Source organism: Callorhinus ursinus, unplaced genomic scaffold (assembly GCF_003265705.2).
Source record: "Callorhinus ursinus isolate GAN/ISIS: 27379988/994484 unplaced genomic scaffold, GSC_fseal_2.0 scaffold36, whole genome shotgun sequence".
NCBI classification, from domain to species: domain Eukaryota; kingdom Metazoa; phylum Chordata; class Mammalia; order Carnivora; family Otariidae; genus Callorhinus; species Callorhinus ursinus.
Genome location: NW_027397098.1, coordinates 15,919,004 through 15,935,768, shown reverse-complemented (window position 1 = coordinate 15,935,768; position 16,765 = coordinate 15,919,004). Strand labels below are relative to the sequence as shown.

Here is a 16,765-nt window from a genome sequence, read left to right as displayed (position 1 = left end):
CATGGATGGAGCTAGAGAGTATTATGCTAAGTGAAATAAGTCAGAGAAAGACAAATACCATCTGATTTCAATCATACGTGGAATTTAAGAAACAAATGACCAAATGGGGGTAAGAGGCAAACCAAGAAATGGACTCTTTCAACTCTAGAGAACAAACTGATGGTCACCAGGGTGGAGGGGGCTGGGGGTACAGGTGAGACGGGGATGGGGATGAAGGAGCGCACTTGCTGGGATGAGCACCAGGTGTTGTATGGAACTGTTGAATCACTACATTGTACACCTGAAAGTAATATAACTGCATGTTAACTAGCCGGAATTTAAATAAAAACATAAAAAAAAATTTGAAAGTTGCCAATGCTTTTTCTGCATCTATGATCATATGACTAACCTTCATTTTGTCGATGTAGTGTATCACATTGACTGATTCGCGAGTGTTGGCCCATCCATGCATTCCTGAAATATATTCCACTAAATAATGGAATATGATCCTTTTAATGTATTATTGAACTCTGCTAATATTTTGTTGAGGGTTTTTGCATCTATGCTCATCAGGGATATTGGCCTGTAATTTACTTATGGCATTCTTGTCTGGTATTGGTATCAGGGTAATGCTGCCCTGTAAGATGAGTTTGGAAGCTTCCCTTCCTCTCAGTGTTTTGGAAGAGATGGAGAAGGGGAGGTATTAAATCTGTCTGAATGTTTGGTGGAATTCACAGGGAAGACATCTTGTCCTGGACTCCTGTTTGCTGGAGGTTTCTGATCAGAGTCAATCTCCTCACTACTAACCGGTATTCAGATATTCTACTTCTTCATGATTCAGCCTTGGAAAGTGAATGTATATAGGGATTAGGGTTCAATTTGTTGGCATATAGTTGTTCATAGTAGTCTCTTATAACCCTTTGTCTTTCTGTGGTGTCGGCTATAACTTCTGTTTCATTTCTGATTATATTTGACTCCTGTTCTCTTGTTTTCTGGCTGAGTCCAGCTATAGGTGGATCAATCTTGTTTATCTTTTGAAAGAACCAACTTCTTAGTGTCATTAATTTTCCCCCCTATACTCTTTATAGTATCTATTTCATTTATTCCCACAATGATCTTTGTTCCTTCCTTCTACTAACTCTGGGCTTCATTTGCTCTTTTTCCTTGAGGTTTAAACTTAGATTATCAGAGATTTTTATCATGGACTAACATAGGCCTGTATCACTGTGACCTTCCTTCTTAGAACCACTTCTGCTGAATTTAGATTTTATATGTTCTGTTTTTGTTTAAATTGATCTCAAGCTGTTTTTTTCCTTTTTCTTTGATTTCCTCATTGACTCACTGGTTGTTCAGTAGCATGTCATTTAATCTCCACATATTTGTGAATTTTCCAGTTTTCTTCATGTAATGGATTTCTAGTTTCATACTGCTGTGGGTCAGAAAAGATGCTTGATATGATTTCACTCTTCTTAAATTTACTGAGACTTGCTTTGTGGCCTCACATGTGATCTATCCTGGAGGACATTCCAAATGCCCTTGAGAAGAATGCATATTCTGTTGCTTACGGATGGAATGTTCTACATAAATTAAGTCCATTGGTGTAAGTGGGGTATCAAAGTCCCCTACTACTGCTGTATTGCATTTCTCTCTTTAGGTCTATTAATATTTGCTTTATATATTTAGGTGCTCCTATGCTGGGTACATAAATGTTTTTACAAATATTATGTCTTCTTTGTGGACTGATCCCTTTATCATTATGTAATCCCCTTCTTTGTCTCTTATTAACAGTCTTTGTTGTAAAGTCTATTTTGTCTGATGTAACTACAGCTATTCCTCTTTCTTCTCATTTCCACTTCCACGGAATTTCTCTACATCCCTTCACTTTCAGCCTCTGTGTGTCCTTACATCTAAAGTGAGCCTCTTGGAGGCAGCATATAGATTGCTCTTGTTTTTTTCCCATTGACTCACTCTTGGTCTCTTGGTTAAAGAATTTAGTCCTTCTACATTTGAATTAAGTATTGATAAGTAGATACTTATTGCCATTTTGTTAATTGTTTTCTGGCTTTTTTCAGTTGGGCCTCTCTTTGTCCTTTGTGATGTGATGACTTCCTTTACTGTTACACTTAGACTCCTTTCCCTTTATATTTTGTGTCTCTACTGGGGGTGTTCACTTTTTGGTCACCATAAGGTTCACATACAACAGCCTATATACACACGCACGCATATACTTAATTGTGTGTGTGTGTGTGTATCTCAGTCTATTTTAATTTGATAGCAACTTAAGTTTGAACATACTTGAGTTTACCTGCCCTCCCCATATTTAATGTTTTGATATTACACTTACATCTTTTTACTTTGTGTATCCCTTAACTAAGTATTGTGGTTTTCATGATTTTTACTACTTTTGTCTTTTTAACCTTCATTCTAGTTTTAGTTTTATTAAGTAAGTAATCCATTACCTTTACTCTACATTGACCTTTAGCAGTAAGATTTATACTCTCATTTATTTTCTTGTTACTAATCAATGCCCTCTCTCTTCAGCTTAAAGAAGTTCCTTAACATTTTTCATAGGGCCTGTTTAGTGGTGACGAACTCCTTCAGGTTTTGCTTGTCTGGAAAACCATCCTCCTTCAATTCTGATTGACAGCCTTGCTGGGCAGAGTAGCCTTGGTTGTAGGTTTTCTTTTCAGGACTTTGAATATATCCTGCTGCTCTCTTCTGGCCCGCAAGGTTTCTGCTGAAAAATCTGTTGAGAGTCTTAGTAGTTTCCTTGTATGTAACAAACTGTTTTTCTCCTGCTGTTTTTATGATTCTCTCATTAACGTTTGACACTTTTAATTATAATGTGTCTTGCTGTGAATTTTTTGGATTCATCTTACTGTCAGCTCTCCAGGCTCCCTGGATCCGGATATCTGTTTCTTTCCCTAAGTTAGGGATGTTTCTGCTATTATTTCTTAAATTACATTTTCTGCCCCTTTCTCTCTTTCCCCTCCTTCTGAGACTCCCTAATGTGAACGCTGTTCCACTTGATGTTGTTCCTCAAGCTATCTTAACTTAAAATAAATTGTTTTTGTTTCTTTTTGCTGCTCTGTGTGAGGTATACTGTCCTGTCGTCTTGAGAGCTGATGCTTTCTTCTGCTTCATCTATGGGAACTTTCCAGGGCATTCTTCATTTCAGTTAAGTTATTAAGTTCTGTGACTTCTGTCTGGTATTTCCTTCTGTTTGCCATCTCCTTGTTGAAGTTCTCACTGTGTTCATCCGTTCTCTGGAGTTCAGTGAGTGTCTTTATGACCATGACTTTGAACTACTTATCAGGTAAATTACTTAGCTCCATTTCATTAAGGTTTTATCTTGTTCTTTTTTCTGGAACAAAGTCCTCTGTGTCTTCGTTTTGTTTGACTCTCTGTATTAAGTGCAGCAGCCACCTCTCCCAGTCTAAGGAGTGGCCTGTGCAAGCGATGAATCTTCTCATGCACCCTTGCCCTTGGATGTCTCTTGAACCTTTCTGATTGTCTAAGCAGCCAGATTTATTCCTGGTATGTTCCCATTGCTGAGGCTGTGCCAAGACCTGTCCATGTTCCAAAGGGAGGAATCCTGTGGAGCACCCAATTTCAGGCTGACTGGAAGCCAGGCTCTCAGGCAGCAGTTTCTAATGTATGCAAATATATACAGTTCTGTGGGACCACAGTCACAAACCCTGCTGGCCTCCGGACCAGGACGTCTGGAGGGGTCTCCCAAGCTATAGTTGCAAAAATCAGGGCTCCAAATGCATGTGCAGCTCCTTTCTTGGAGATGCCAATGAGCTGTAGCATGGTCAAGGGAGAGTGCGAGGTTGTCCCCCTATCTGTGTTCTCTGAGAGTCCCTCTGTAGTCTCCAAATCTGTGGCAAACCTGAAAATGGCACCTCAGGCTGCAGCCCCAGGACAAGTAAATAGCCCTTTATCACAGACAGACTGAGCACATGCGTCAGTGTGCTGTGTAGTGCCCTGGGGTGGCTGTCTGTCAGGAACTCTCTGTCCAGGTGATACAGTCCTGGGGGGCCCAGGTATGCAAGCCCCCTGAGCCGGGTGTGCACCTGCCAGCTTTGGCAAGGCCACGGGACGGTGCTGGCGCTGCAGCTCACCCACTGGCTTTAGGGCAGTATCAAGCGAGAAGCAGAGGCAACAACGGTGCAGGTCTGTGCCGTCCCCAGACACAAGTCCCAACCCTGTCCCCCTGGCTTATGCTCTAAGATTAGCAAATGGATCTTCTTCATACATAGTGTGATCACTTCTCAAACCACTCCTTCTGCACAGGGCCCTGGGACAAGTGAGTTGAATGTGAGCTCCATGTGTGTGCTGGACACAAGCCCCGACGTTTCCAAAGGCAGGTGTTTTGGGGGCTCATCTCCCTGGTGCAGCCTCCAGGGATTGGAACGTCTGACTTCGGCATGAACCCCTCACTTTAGGAGAGTGCTCCAAATTTGTGAGATCCCTCCCACGTGTGGGTCACAGTGCAGGGGTGGGACGTTTGGTGAGACAGCATCTCTGCCTCTCCTACCTCCCTCATTTTACATGAAGGAGCTGATCAGCTAGCTCTTGGGTCTTTTTTTAGAGGGAGTTTTTCATATGTAGCTGTAGATGTGGAGTGACTGGGGGAAGAGGTGAGCTCCGCATCTTCCTGCACCACCGTCTTGCACGGCCCGCATCAGCGCTCTGTCACCATCGCCCAGAAGCTCCACCTCCGAGAAGCTGCCCATGCTAAATCCTGCCGCGAGCTGGGCTTGCCAGGGACTGTTCCCTCTACTGACACAGCTGATGAAAACCTGCACAGAGCCTCAGAAACAACAAAAACATCTCTGTGCTTCTCCATCCACATCCTGCTGAGATGAAAAGCCATTTAAAAAACAGCCACCCACGCATTCTGACCTCAAAACAGAACGTTCCACTGCAGCTGAGCCTGACACTCCCCCAGGGTGACAGGCCTGAACGTAACAACACGCTCTTTACCTTTCTCGTGAGCGGGACTTCAATGGGCACAGGGACAACTTCGGCCAGTAGGCAGCCGTAGAAGGCCACCATCGAGGCAGCAGGGTCATTGTTGGGGAACACCAGCGCCACCTGCATGGACACAGAGCAGGAGGGATTAACCATCCAATTGATGCCACGGGCTCTCAGAAAAACCGAAGAGGGACGCAAACCGCCACAGCCCACAGGGCTGTGCTCTAAGTAAGAACAGACATTGCAACAAAAATTAGGTGTGTGCTAGAAAATACATTTTAGTAAATACCATGTACTTTTCCTTTAATGTATGTGGAAGCCAAACACATTACTGACAGTCATCTAGAACACCGCCCCAGAATACAACCATCCCGATGGTTCGCGCATTGCCTTCTACTGTGCACCTTTATACACTGTGAACCATCACGGTGCACATACTGCCTCGCTTCTCACCATTTTCACGGGCTCAGCAGGGGCTTCCTCGTGCGTCCACGTGGGCTTCACCAGTGTGCCCCCCACGAGGGCGGGCTGACAGTGGGGGTGGGGGTGCACGGACCACAAGGACTCTGTTCTGGTCCCTGGCCAGGATTAACCCCTCTGGGCCTTCGTTTTCCTACCTGCGTCCTAGTGTCGTGAGGAAGGTCACCTGAGAAGGTGGTAAGAGCTCAGCGTGAGGCCCAGTGCACGGCACGCCGGCGTGAACGTTAGCCCGCCTGGCTGTCAGCCCCCCGGCACTGCCCTCACAGAGGAGGTTTCCGTGAAGACCTGCTCCCCTTGTTTCACCCACTGCCTTCCCATGTGGCCTCAGGAGTGGAGGGCACAGTGAGCAGAGTTATCAAAGCCGGGTCACTTTAATCCCCATGCGTAGTGTGATTTTTAAAATATGCTGCTGATAGCCCTGAGTGTGCCTTAATGATGAACGACTTTTCTACAGGATGGCTTATGACTCTTCCTCGCATCGAGCACTTCATTCCCCTTGCCTATTTACCTGTGTTTCCACATGTGCCCTAAAATCGGCATGAATTTTAAATATAGCTGATAGCATTCACTCTCACACTTGATGCAAAGACATGACATAGTATCTGTTTTATTTTTATCACCACAGTTAATGTTTTATGCACATTCATCAAAACTTTCCTTTACATTGGCACCTAGTATTTCACAAATACGCCGTCAGCCTAAGTGTGCATGGAGCTCATTCTAGTGCCTGCCATGCAGCTCATCTACCGTGGACCCAACTTGCTGTCCTGCCACTGCGGCTCCTCAGGGAGCAGCCTTTCCCGTCGTCTCGTTCAGAAAGCCTCCCTGCGACAAAGCGTGACCGTCTCGTTGCGCTCCCCACTCCGCTCTGCAGAACCCCGCTCCTGGGCCAACGCACGTCACTCCCACATGCCGGTCCCGCGTCCGTGTTGCTGTTCCCTCCCTGCAGACAACTGCTTGCTGCACACAGGCCCCGTGATTTAACGTGCCCAGGTCACTTCTGCATCACCTCACTCAGGGACTTAACCAGTTTTTTCTTGAATAAGGTCCTAACTAGAAGTCATTATTTTTGCCACGAACAGCTGGATAAGACGCTCTATCTCGATATTTAAATAAGCAAATTGGCACAAAGGGATTCAGATGGCAGCTGGGAACAGAACGGGCCACATCTTAAATTTGGCCATGGTGGAAATTTAGCCACACAGCACAGCTGGCAGGAAAAAAAAAAAATTAAGTTTGGCATTGAATGAAGGTTTCCTTTCTATATGGCATTCCTGCAGTTGATTAAAATTGGTGAAATCAAAGATCAATAACCCTGTAAGGCCAGTAAAAGCCATTCTGCACTACTGATGAACTGTGTTTGAGAAATCCTGAGAAGCGACTTACTTTGTCCCAGCCAGAGGGCAGGTAACCATTAGCAGGACCTTCCAGAAGGAAAAAGAGGATTTATCTGTACGTCTCTGAGGTCCATCATAGCCTCGGGTGTTCTGCCTTCAGCCAGTAGGCTGAGGTGACAGCAATGCTTTTAGATCTGGATCCGGCACAGCAATAACATTCATCAAGTAAGTGTTTGCAAGGCTTCCGCAGAAGACTCAGAACTTCCATCCAAAACTGACAGTTGCACCTATGCATAGAGGACGAGGTAAATATGGGCTCCTGGTCTTCCAGGAGCACCTGTCCAGGAAGCAGTGTCCTCACCAGGAGCAGAGAACCGAGAGCAACACGGTGACATTGCCAGACCAGACCAGTCCTGTTTCCGGGATCCAGGGCCAGCTACCAGCCCAGCTCTGTGCAGACGAAGATCAACCTGACCTGGGATTTCAAATCCCCACAGGTGTGGCTCATGCCCACGATGCTACATAAACCTTGCAGGGTTGTGCTAAATAGGAGAAAATGTTATTGCCAGTGTAAAGTACATAAAAGCAGAATATAACATTGTTCATTATTCTCTCTCTCAACAGTATCAAAGTAACGGATTGTGCTGGCGTACAGGTGCTTCGTTCTAATAAGCCCACACAGCTCCCCCTCACTTACTGCTCCACATATTCCTCTGAGATTTCACTGGACCTAATTACCCACAGGGCACGGCAGCAGCCACGGACCAAGAGGCAGAGGCACATCCCCAGCGTCTGCTGAGGTCTCATCTCCTTAAAGCGATTCCTCTTGCTCGGCCCGCGCTCAGCTCTCCCTGCACCCGGGGCGGCTGCACAGACACCCGGCTTGTCCTATGTTTGTGCACCGCACGCTCTCCCGCCCCGGCTCCTTCCCACACTTGCCTGCCGCCTGGCTGACAGCCCCTGGCTTGCTTCTCCTCTCTGGGAAGACTTCTCAGGTTGCAGATGCTCCTCCTGAATGAAAAAGCTCACCCTCTCCCCTTCCCAGACAGTCCATCTCCAACTCTTACCACCTCTTTTGGGGACCTTCATCACTTTCCAATTTATAGAAAAGCTAATTATCAATAATGTGTCCATATACTTTTTAATACTGCAAGCTCCCTGAGGGCAGGCTTCACACGGGATGCATCTTTGTATCTTCCAAAGCTTCCACTACACCTCTCAAAACCCTATTCAGCTTAGGAATATAAATGCCTTTTATTTATTTATTTATTGTTTTTTTTATTTATTTAAGATTTAATTTATTTATTTGACAGAGAGAGACACAGCGAGAGAGGGAACACAAGCAGGGGGAGTGGGAGAGGGGGAAGCAGGCTTCCCGTGGAGCAGGGACCCCGATACGGGGCTCGATCCCAGGACCCATGACCTGAGCCGAAGGCAGACGCTTAATGACTGAGCCACCCAGGCGCCCCTATAAATGCCTTTTAAAAGCCCAAGGTAATTCCCCAAACTACGTTAATAAGGTCACCCATGTGAAAAATGTCTGCAAAATTTTATGTCAAAGACTGAATATGCTCATTATTCTGGGGAAAATTATGTTTTATTCAAGAGTCATTTCGAAAGAGAGTAAAAAATTCTGTTTATTGCAATAGAAGGTTACGATCAATTGACTACTATAGTCACGTATATTTATTTATTTATTTATTTATTTATTTATTTAAAGATTTTATTTATTTGAGAGAGAGAGAGAATGAGAGATAGAGAGCACGAGAGGGAAGAGGGTCAGAGGGAGAAGCAGACTCCCCGCTGAGCAGGGAGCCCGATGCGGGACTCGATCCTGGGACTCCAGGATCATGACCTGAGCCGAAGGCAGTCGCTCAACCGACTGAGCCACCCAGGCGCCCAGTCACGTATATTTAATAAAAGGACCTATATGCATGTGCCAGATGCTAAGCACACAAATACTGTTTAATTTAGAAAAGTAGTTCCCCTCACACAGTTCAAATCAGCCTTTGCCGAAAAACCTCCTTACACAGTTTATTCATCAAAACTGTTCCCCCCAAATTCCTAACATCTTAGCTGAACAGAGGTGATTTACTTTGTCCTTGTTATTGTCAAGGAACTTCAAGAGTCTGGAGCCACGCTACATGAGAACTTTTAACAAAGTCACTGCACTAAGAGACTAAGACTATCCACCAAATCAGAGCTAAGGGAGATATCACATTACACAGGACTTTTTATTGTGGTAAATCTACATAAAGCTGGGGGTCTCGACTGTTTCCAAGTGCACAGGGGCATTAAGGACATCTGCCCTGCTGTGCAGCCCTCACCATCCAGAACCAGCCCCAGAATTCTCATCTTCCTCAACTGAAACCTCCACCCCCCAGCCCCTCCTTCAGCCCCCCAGACCCTCCCAACCCCCATCCCCTCCCCGGCCCCTCTCCCTGCCCGACAGCCACCTTGCTTCTGTCTCCAGGACGTTAACTGCCCTAAGCAACTCCTGTATCTGTCCTTTGTGGCTGCCTCATTGCACGTAGCATAAAACCCTCGAGGCCCATCCACGGGTTAGTGTGTGCCAGAATTTATTTTTTTAAGACTGCTTGATATTCCTGTGTGTGTACACCACACTCTGTTTCTCCGTTCATCTGTCCGCAGACACTTGAGTTACTTCCCCCTTCTGGTTTTGTGAATAACGCTGCTCTGAATACTGGTGTAAAATATCTGTTCAAGCTCCTGCTTTCAATTCTTCTGGAAGGGAAGGGAAATCACTGGGTCAAGGGGTGATTCCGCAGTTAATTTCCAAGGGCACCACCGTACTGTTTCCCAGGGGCTGCTCCAGGGGACCTTCCTACCGGCAGCGCTGAGGTTCCAATTTCTTCATTCTTGCCATCATAAGGGATGTGCTGAGTCACCGGGGTTTTAACGTACTTGTCCCTGAATGAGCAGACACGTGGAGCATCTTTTCAGGTGCTTGCTGGCCACCTGCAACGCTTCTCTGGGGAAATGTCTATTCAAGTTCTCTGCCCATTGCTTCACCTTTTTTTTTTTTTTTTTGGCTGTTGCTGAACTGTGGGAGTTTTGTTTACATATTCTGGATGCTAATCTCTTACCAGATCCAGGATTTGTAGAAACGTTTTCTCCCATTCTGTGGCACACAGGAGTTATTCTGATAAAATCCAATTTACGTTTTCGTTTTTGTTGCGTTTTCAGTGTCATCTAAGAAATGACTGCCAAATTCTGCATGATTAAGCTTTCCCCCATGATTTATTCGAAGAGTTTTATAGTTTTTGCTCTTAGGTCTTTGATCCATTGTGAGTTAATTTTTTACTCAATGGTATAAAGGTTCCACTTTCTCCTTCTGCTTGTGGGTGCCCAGTTTCCCAGCACCATTCGTTGAAGAGACTGTCCTGGCCCTGTTTCACGTCCTAGCGCCCTTAATGAGAGCCATTCCCCCCACACGCGAGGGTTTCTCTCTGGGTGCTCTTCCCCACTGTCTGCACGTCTGTCTTTACGTCGGTACTGCACCGTGTTGGTGACTTGCTTTGTGGTAAGCTTTATGATCAGGAAGTGGCAAGACCTATAACTGACATTTAAAAGCCAGAGGTCAAGCCTGGTCAATAAACAAGTGTCAAGAATTGCAGTCCACCACACGAGGACTGTGGAAATCTTTCAAAAAATTCCTCAAAATGGGCCCATTTCTTTATAGCATCTTAAGTCAATTGCAGCTTGTGTTCTTGTTGGTTTGGTGCTCAGCACTGGTATTTTTATGAAACTCAATTAGAGTTCTTTGGGCACAGGTAGGATAAATCAGCGTTGGGGTCTAAGGTACAAAACAGCCAAAGGGGAAAAGGTGCAACATTCGCAAGCAAGAAAACGTGGTTCTAAGCCCAGCCCCACACCTAAATTGGGGTATAAAGCTGGATAAGGTTATTAACTGCTCTGGGTATAACCTGCAATAGAAATACTAATATCCACTCTGTGTAATTTATCAAGTAAGAATAAAAATTTGCTTATCAATAAAAGACAGTAGTCTCTGTCCAGAAATCTAACACGGGGAAAGGAACGGGACCAGCGGCGTGCTGCTGAGACGGTCCGGCTCATGACGAACATAACATAAAGTTTTACAATCACTGTCCTGCCTGCCCAGGTAGAGGACACAAGTATGGTTAAACTTAGCAACAACAGGACAGTGGCTGGGAGTACAGCTCCAGGCTCTGACACGAATGGACGTTGAGTGCTGACTGAGCCACTGCCTGGTTACCTCGCCAGCCTGAGTGTCTTCATTGGTAACACAGGGGAGGGACTCCAGCTGAGCTCATGGAGTTGTTGTGAAGATCAATGACATCTTGTGTAATTAATGCTAACCCACAGTTAATGTAACAAAGCCTGATTTAGTAATAGTAGCATTAGGAGACACTGAACTCTGGGCCTTCCGACAGCAGGTGTCTTCGCTGTGCGGGACCGAGTATCCGCAGAAAGAGCACTTACCCGGTCTCCAGGTCGTACCATCGGTTCTTGCTTTGTACCTAATTTATGCAGAATGTTGTAAGCAACCTTCATACTTCTTGTCCACAGTTTGCCTATTAACAGAAATGAGAAAGACACAAGTAAGTGGACACAGGCATTTTCAGTTATGTATCAATGTGCACATTAAACTAGAGAGGGTACTAGTTCATTTTAAGTCTTCAAGTTATCCTGAGTCCCTGGAATCAGGAAGGAAAGTAAGAGCCAGCAACTCTGATTCATAAAATCTGAGAAGCCTTAACACTGGAACAAGGTACTGCTACAAATACTCTCCATGGGGGGTGTGCCAAGATGGCGGAGGAGTAGGAGACCTGGATTTTGTCTGGTCTCAGGAATTCAGCTGAATAGGGATCAAACCATTCTGAACACCTACGAACTCAACAGGAGATCGAAGAAAAGAATACTAACAACACTCTGAACAGAAAAGCGACCACTTTCTGGAAGGTAGGACATGCGGAGAAGTGAATCCGAGGCGATATTCGGGAGGATAGACGGCGGGGGAGGGGGCCTCCGTCGGCTGCTTCTGGCAAGTGCTAGAGCCGCGGAGCACAAAATCGGACCTTTTAGAAGTCGGCTCCGTGGAGGGACGTCGCTCCAGTGGCTAAGCGGGGGGTGGAACCCGTGGGACAGTGTGGTCTCAGGACCCTCGGGGTCACAGGAAGACCGGGGGTGCCTGGTGTGCCAGAGCTCCCAGGTATCGGAGCGGGGGAGCCGGCTGCAGAGACGGAGCCGAGGCGCGGGATCTCAGCTCGGGGTTGCCATAAACCGTGATCCGTGGCCCAGTCGGGCCACGGCTCCTCCAGCAGGGACCCAACAAGCGGCAGAGCCGGGGAGACTCCCCTTCCTTCCCGGGGAGGAGCGGCGCGGGAACGCACCGCAGGGATCTGCTGGGTTTGGAGACTCCACACGGGGTCGGGTGCCAGAGATAGAAACGCTCAGTCACAGGCCGGGTGAGCACGGAGTGCGGCCGGAGACCGGGGACACGGGAGTGACTGCTTTTCTCTGGGGGCGCACTGAGGAGCGGGGCCCCGAGTTCTCAGCTCCTCCGGGCGGAGATTGGGAGGCCACCATTTTCACCCTGGTCCTCCAAAGCTGTACCGAGAGCTTGCAGGGAACAAAAGCTCCTGAGAGCAAACCCGAGCAGCTTGCTTAGCCCGGACCGACAAGGGCGGGGCAATTCAGCCTCCGGCAAAGACATTTGGAAACCACAGCAACAGGCCCCTCCCCCAGAAGATCAGCACGAACAGCCAGCAAGCCAAGACCAAGTTTACCGATCAAGGAGAACAGGAGAACTCCAGCGCTAGGGGAATACTGCACATAGAATTCATGGCTTTTTTACCATGATTCATTAGTTTTTGAAAGTTAATTTTTTTAACTGTTTTTTTTTGAATTTTTCTTTTTCCCTTTTTCAAACATCTTATCAATCCCTTTTTTAAAAAAAACATTTTTTATTTTTCATTTTTAGAGTCATAATTTTATCCCTTCATAGTAGTTACCCTTCTTTTTGGTATATATATATATATAAGTTGTTCTCTCTTTAAAATTTTGAGATACAATTTCTTCTAACAGATCAAAATATACCCTAAATCACTAGTATATGGCTTTGTTCTATTCTCCTGCCTGATCACATTCTCTACCTTTTTTTTTCTTTTTCTTTTTAAATCTTCTTCTTTCTTTTTAAAAAACAACTTCTTACCTTATCAATTCCTTTTATAAAATCTTTTATAATTTTCATCTATACAGTCATCTGCCATCCCTTCATTGTATCAACCCTTATTTTGTACATATATAAGTCTTTCTTCCTTTAAAATTTTAGCAGGCAGTTTCTTCTAACAGACCAAAATACGCCCAAAAGCTAGTGTGTGGCACTGATCTATGCACTAGCCTGATCATATTTGATCATATTCTGTTTTTTTTTGTTTTGTTCTGTTTTTGTTTGTTTTTATCTTTTTCTTTTCTCTTTTTTTTTTTTCTCTCTTCTTTCTTTCCCTTCCTTGTCCCCTGGTTTCAGGTCTTTTCTGATTTGTATAGAGTATATTTGCTGGAGACATTGTTAATCTGTTAGCATTCTGTTCTCTCATTCATCTGTTCTCCTCTGGACAAAATGACAAGACGAAAAAAATCACCTCAGCAAAAAGAACAAGAGGTAGTACCGTCTGCCAGGGACCTATTCTATACGGACATTAGTACGATGTCGGACCTAGAGTTCAGAATTATGACTTTAAAGATACTAGCTGGGCTTGAAAAAAGCGTGGAAGTTATTAGAGAAACCCTTTCTGGAGAAATAAAAGAACTAAAATCTAACCAAGTCGAAATCAAAAAGGCTATTGATGAAGTGCAATCAAAAACGGGGGCACTAACTGCTAGGATAAATGAGGCAGAAGAAAGAATCAGCGATACAGAAGACCAAATGATGGAAAATAAAGAGGCTGAGAAAATTAGAGATAAACAACTACAGGATCACGAGGGCAGAATTCGAGAGATAAGCGATACGATAAGACGAAACAACATTAGAATAATTGGGATCCCAGAAGAAGAAAGAGAGACAGGGGCAGAAGGTATATTGGAGCAAAGAATAGCAGAGAACTTCCCTAATGTGGGGAAGGAAACAGGCATCAAAATCCAGGAGGCACAGAGAACCCCTCTCAAAATCAATAAAAATAGGTCAACACACCGACATCTAATAGTAAAACTTACGAGTCTCAGAGACAAAAAGAAAATCCTGAAGGCAGCTCGGGAGAAGAGATATGTAACCTACAATGGTAGAAACATTAGATTGGCAACAGACCTATCCACAAAGACCTGGCAGGCCAGAAAGGACTGGCATGATGTCTTCAGAGCACTAAACGAGAAAAATATGCAGCCAAGAATACTATATCCAGCTAGGCTATGATTGAAAATAGAAGGAGAGATAAAAAGCTTCCAGGACAAACAAAAACTAAAGGAATTGGCAAACACAAAACCAGCTCTACAAGAAATATTGAAAGAGGTCCTCTAAGGAAAAAGAGAGCCTAAAAGCAGCATAGACCAGAAAGGAACACAGACAATATACAGTAACAGTCACCTTACAGGTAATACAATGGCACTAAATTCATACCTTTCAATAGTTACCCTGAATGTACATGGGCTACATGCCCCAATCAAAAGACACAGCCTATCAGATTGGATTAAAAAACAAGACCCATCAATATGCTGTCTGCAAGAGACTCATTTTAGACTCAAAGACACCCCCAGATTGAAAGTGAGGGGGTGGAAAACCATTTACCATGCTAGTGGACACCAAAAGAAAGCTGGGGTGGCAATCCTTATATCAGACAAATTAGATTTTAAAACAAAGACTGTAATAAGAGATGAAGAAGGACACTATATCCTACTTAAAGGGTCTATCCAACAAGAAGATCTAACAATTGTAAATATCTATGTCCCTAACGTGGGAGCAGCCAATTATATAAGGCAATTAATAACAAAAGCAAAGAAACACATTGACAACAATACAATAATAGTGGGGGACTTTAACACCCCCCTAACTGAAATGGACAGATCATCTAAGCAAAAGATCAACAAGGAAATAAAGACTTTAAATGAAACACTGAACCAAATGGACTTTATACACATATTCAGAACATTGCATCCCAAAGCAACAGAATACACATTCTTCTCTAGTGCCCATGGAACATTCTCCAGAATTGATCACATCCTAGGTCACAAATCAGGTCTGAACCGGTACCAAAAGACTGGGATTATTCCCTGCATATTTTCAGACCACAATGCTTTGAAACTAGAACTCAACCACAAGAGGAAAGTCGGAAAGAACTCAAATACATGGAGGCTAAAGAGCATCCTACTAAAGAATGAATGGGTCAACCAGGAAATTAAAGAAGAATTTAAAAAATTCATGGAAACCAATTTAAATGAAAACACAACTCTTCAAAATCTTTGGGATACAGCAAAGGCAGTCCTGAGAGGAAAGTATATAGCAACACAAGCCTTTCTCAAGAAACAAGAAAGGTCTCAAATACACAACCTAACCCTACACCTAAAGGAGCTGGAGAAAGAACAGCAAATAAAGCCTAAACCCAGCAGGAGAAGAGAAATCATAAAGATCAGAGCAGAAATCAATGAAATAGAAACCAAAAGAACAGTAGAACAGATCAACGAAACTAGGAGCTGGTTCTTTGAAAGAATTAACAAGATTGATAAACCCCTGGCCAGACTTATCCAAAAGAAAAGAGAAATGACCCAAATCAACAAAATCATGAATGAAAGAGGAGAGATGACAACCAACACCAAAGAAATACAAACAATTATAAGAACATATTCTGAGCAACTCTATGCCAGCAAGTTAGAGAACCTGGAAGAAATGGGTGCATTCCTAGAGATGTATCAACTACCAAAACTGAACCAGGAAGAAATAGAAAACCTAAACAGACCTATAACCACTAAGGAAATTGAAGCAGTCATCAAAAATCTCCCAACAAACAAAAGCCCAGGGCCAGATGGCTTCCCAGGGGAATTCTATCAGACATTTCAAGAAGAATTAATACCTATTCTCCTGAAACTGTTCCAAAAAATAGAAATGGAAGGAAAACTTCCAAATTCATTTTATGAGGCCACCATTACCTTGATCCCAAAACCAGACACAGACCCCATCAAAAAGGAGAATTACAGACCAATATCCCTGATGAACATGGATGTAAAAATTCTCACCAAAATACTAGCCAATAGGATCCAACAGTACATTAAAAGGATTATTCACCATGACCAAGTGGGATTTATCCCTGGGCTGCAAGGCTGGTTCAACATCCGCAAATCAATCAACGTGATACAATACATTAACAAAAGAAAGAACAAGAATCATATGATCCTCTCCATAGATGCAGAAAAAGCATTTGACAAAGTACAGCATCCTTTCTTGATTAAAACTCTTCAGAGTATAGGGACAGAGGGTACATACCTCAATATCATAAAAGCCATCTATGAAAAACCTACAGCGAATATCATTCTCAATGGGGAAAAGCTGAGAGCTTTTCCCCTAAGGTCAGGAACGCGGCAGGGATGTCCACTCTCACCACTGCTATTCAACATAGTATTAGAAGTCCTAGCCACAGCAATCAGACAACAAAAAGAAATCAAAGGCCTCCAAATCGGCAAAGAGGAAGTCAAACTCTCACTCTTTGCAGATGATATGATACTGTATGTGGAAAACCCAAAAGACTCCACCCCAAAACTGCTAGAACTCATACAGGAATTCAGTCAAGTAGCAGGCTATAAAATCAATGCACAGAAATCAGTGGCCTTCCTATACACCCACAACAAGACCAAAGAGAGACAAATCAAGGAGTCGATCCCATTTACAATTGCAACCAAAACCATAAGATACATAGGAATAAATTTAACCAAAAAGGCAAAGGATCTGTACTCAGAAAACTATAAAATACTCAGGAAAGAAATTGAAGAAGACAGAAAGA

General features: G+C 44.2%; 1 protein-coding gene across 1 annotated transcript in view; it reads right to left on the bottom strand.

The window, feature by feature from the left end:
• DIP2C (disco interacting protein 2 homolog C) overlaps positions 1-16,765 on the bottom strand; it is a 281,152-nt gene that overhangs the window by 109,932 nt on the left and 154,455 nt on the right. Inside the window, exons 11-12 of the mRNA XM_073879852.1 lie at positions 11,262-11,353; positions 4,969-5,079 (exon numbers count right to left, since the gene is read on the bottom strand). Coding sequence (XP_073735953.1) covers positions 4,969-5,079; positions 11,262-11,353 — 203 coding nt within the window. The remainder of the gene's footprint in view (positions 1-4,968; positions 5,080-11,261; positions 11,354-16,765) is intronic.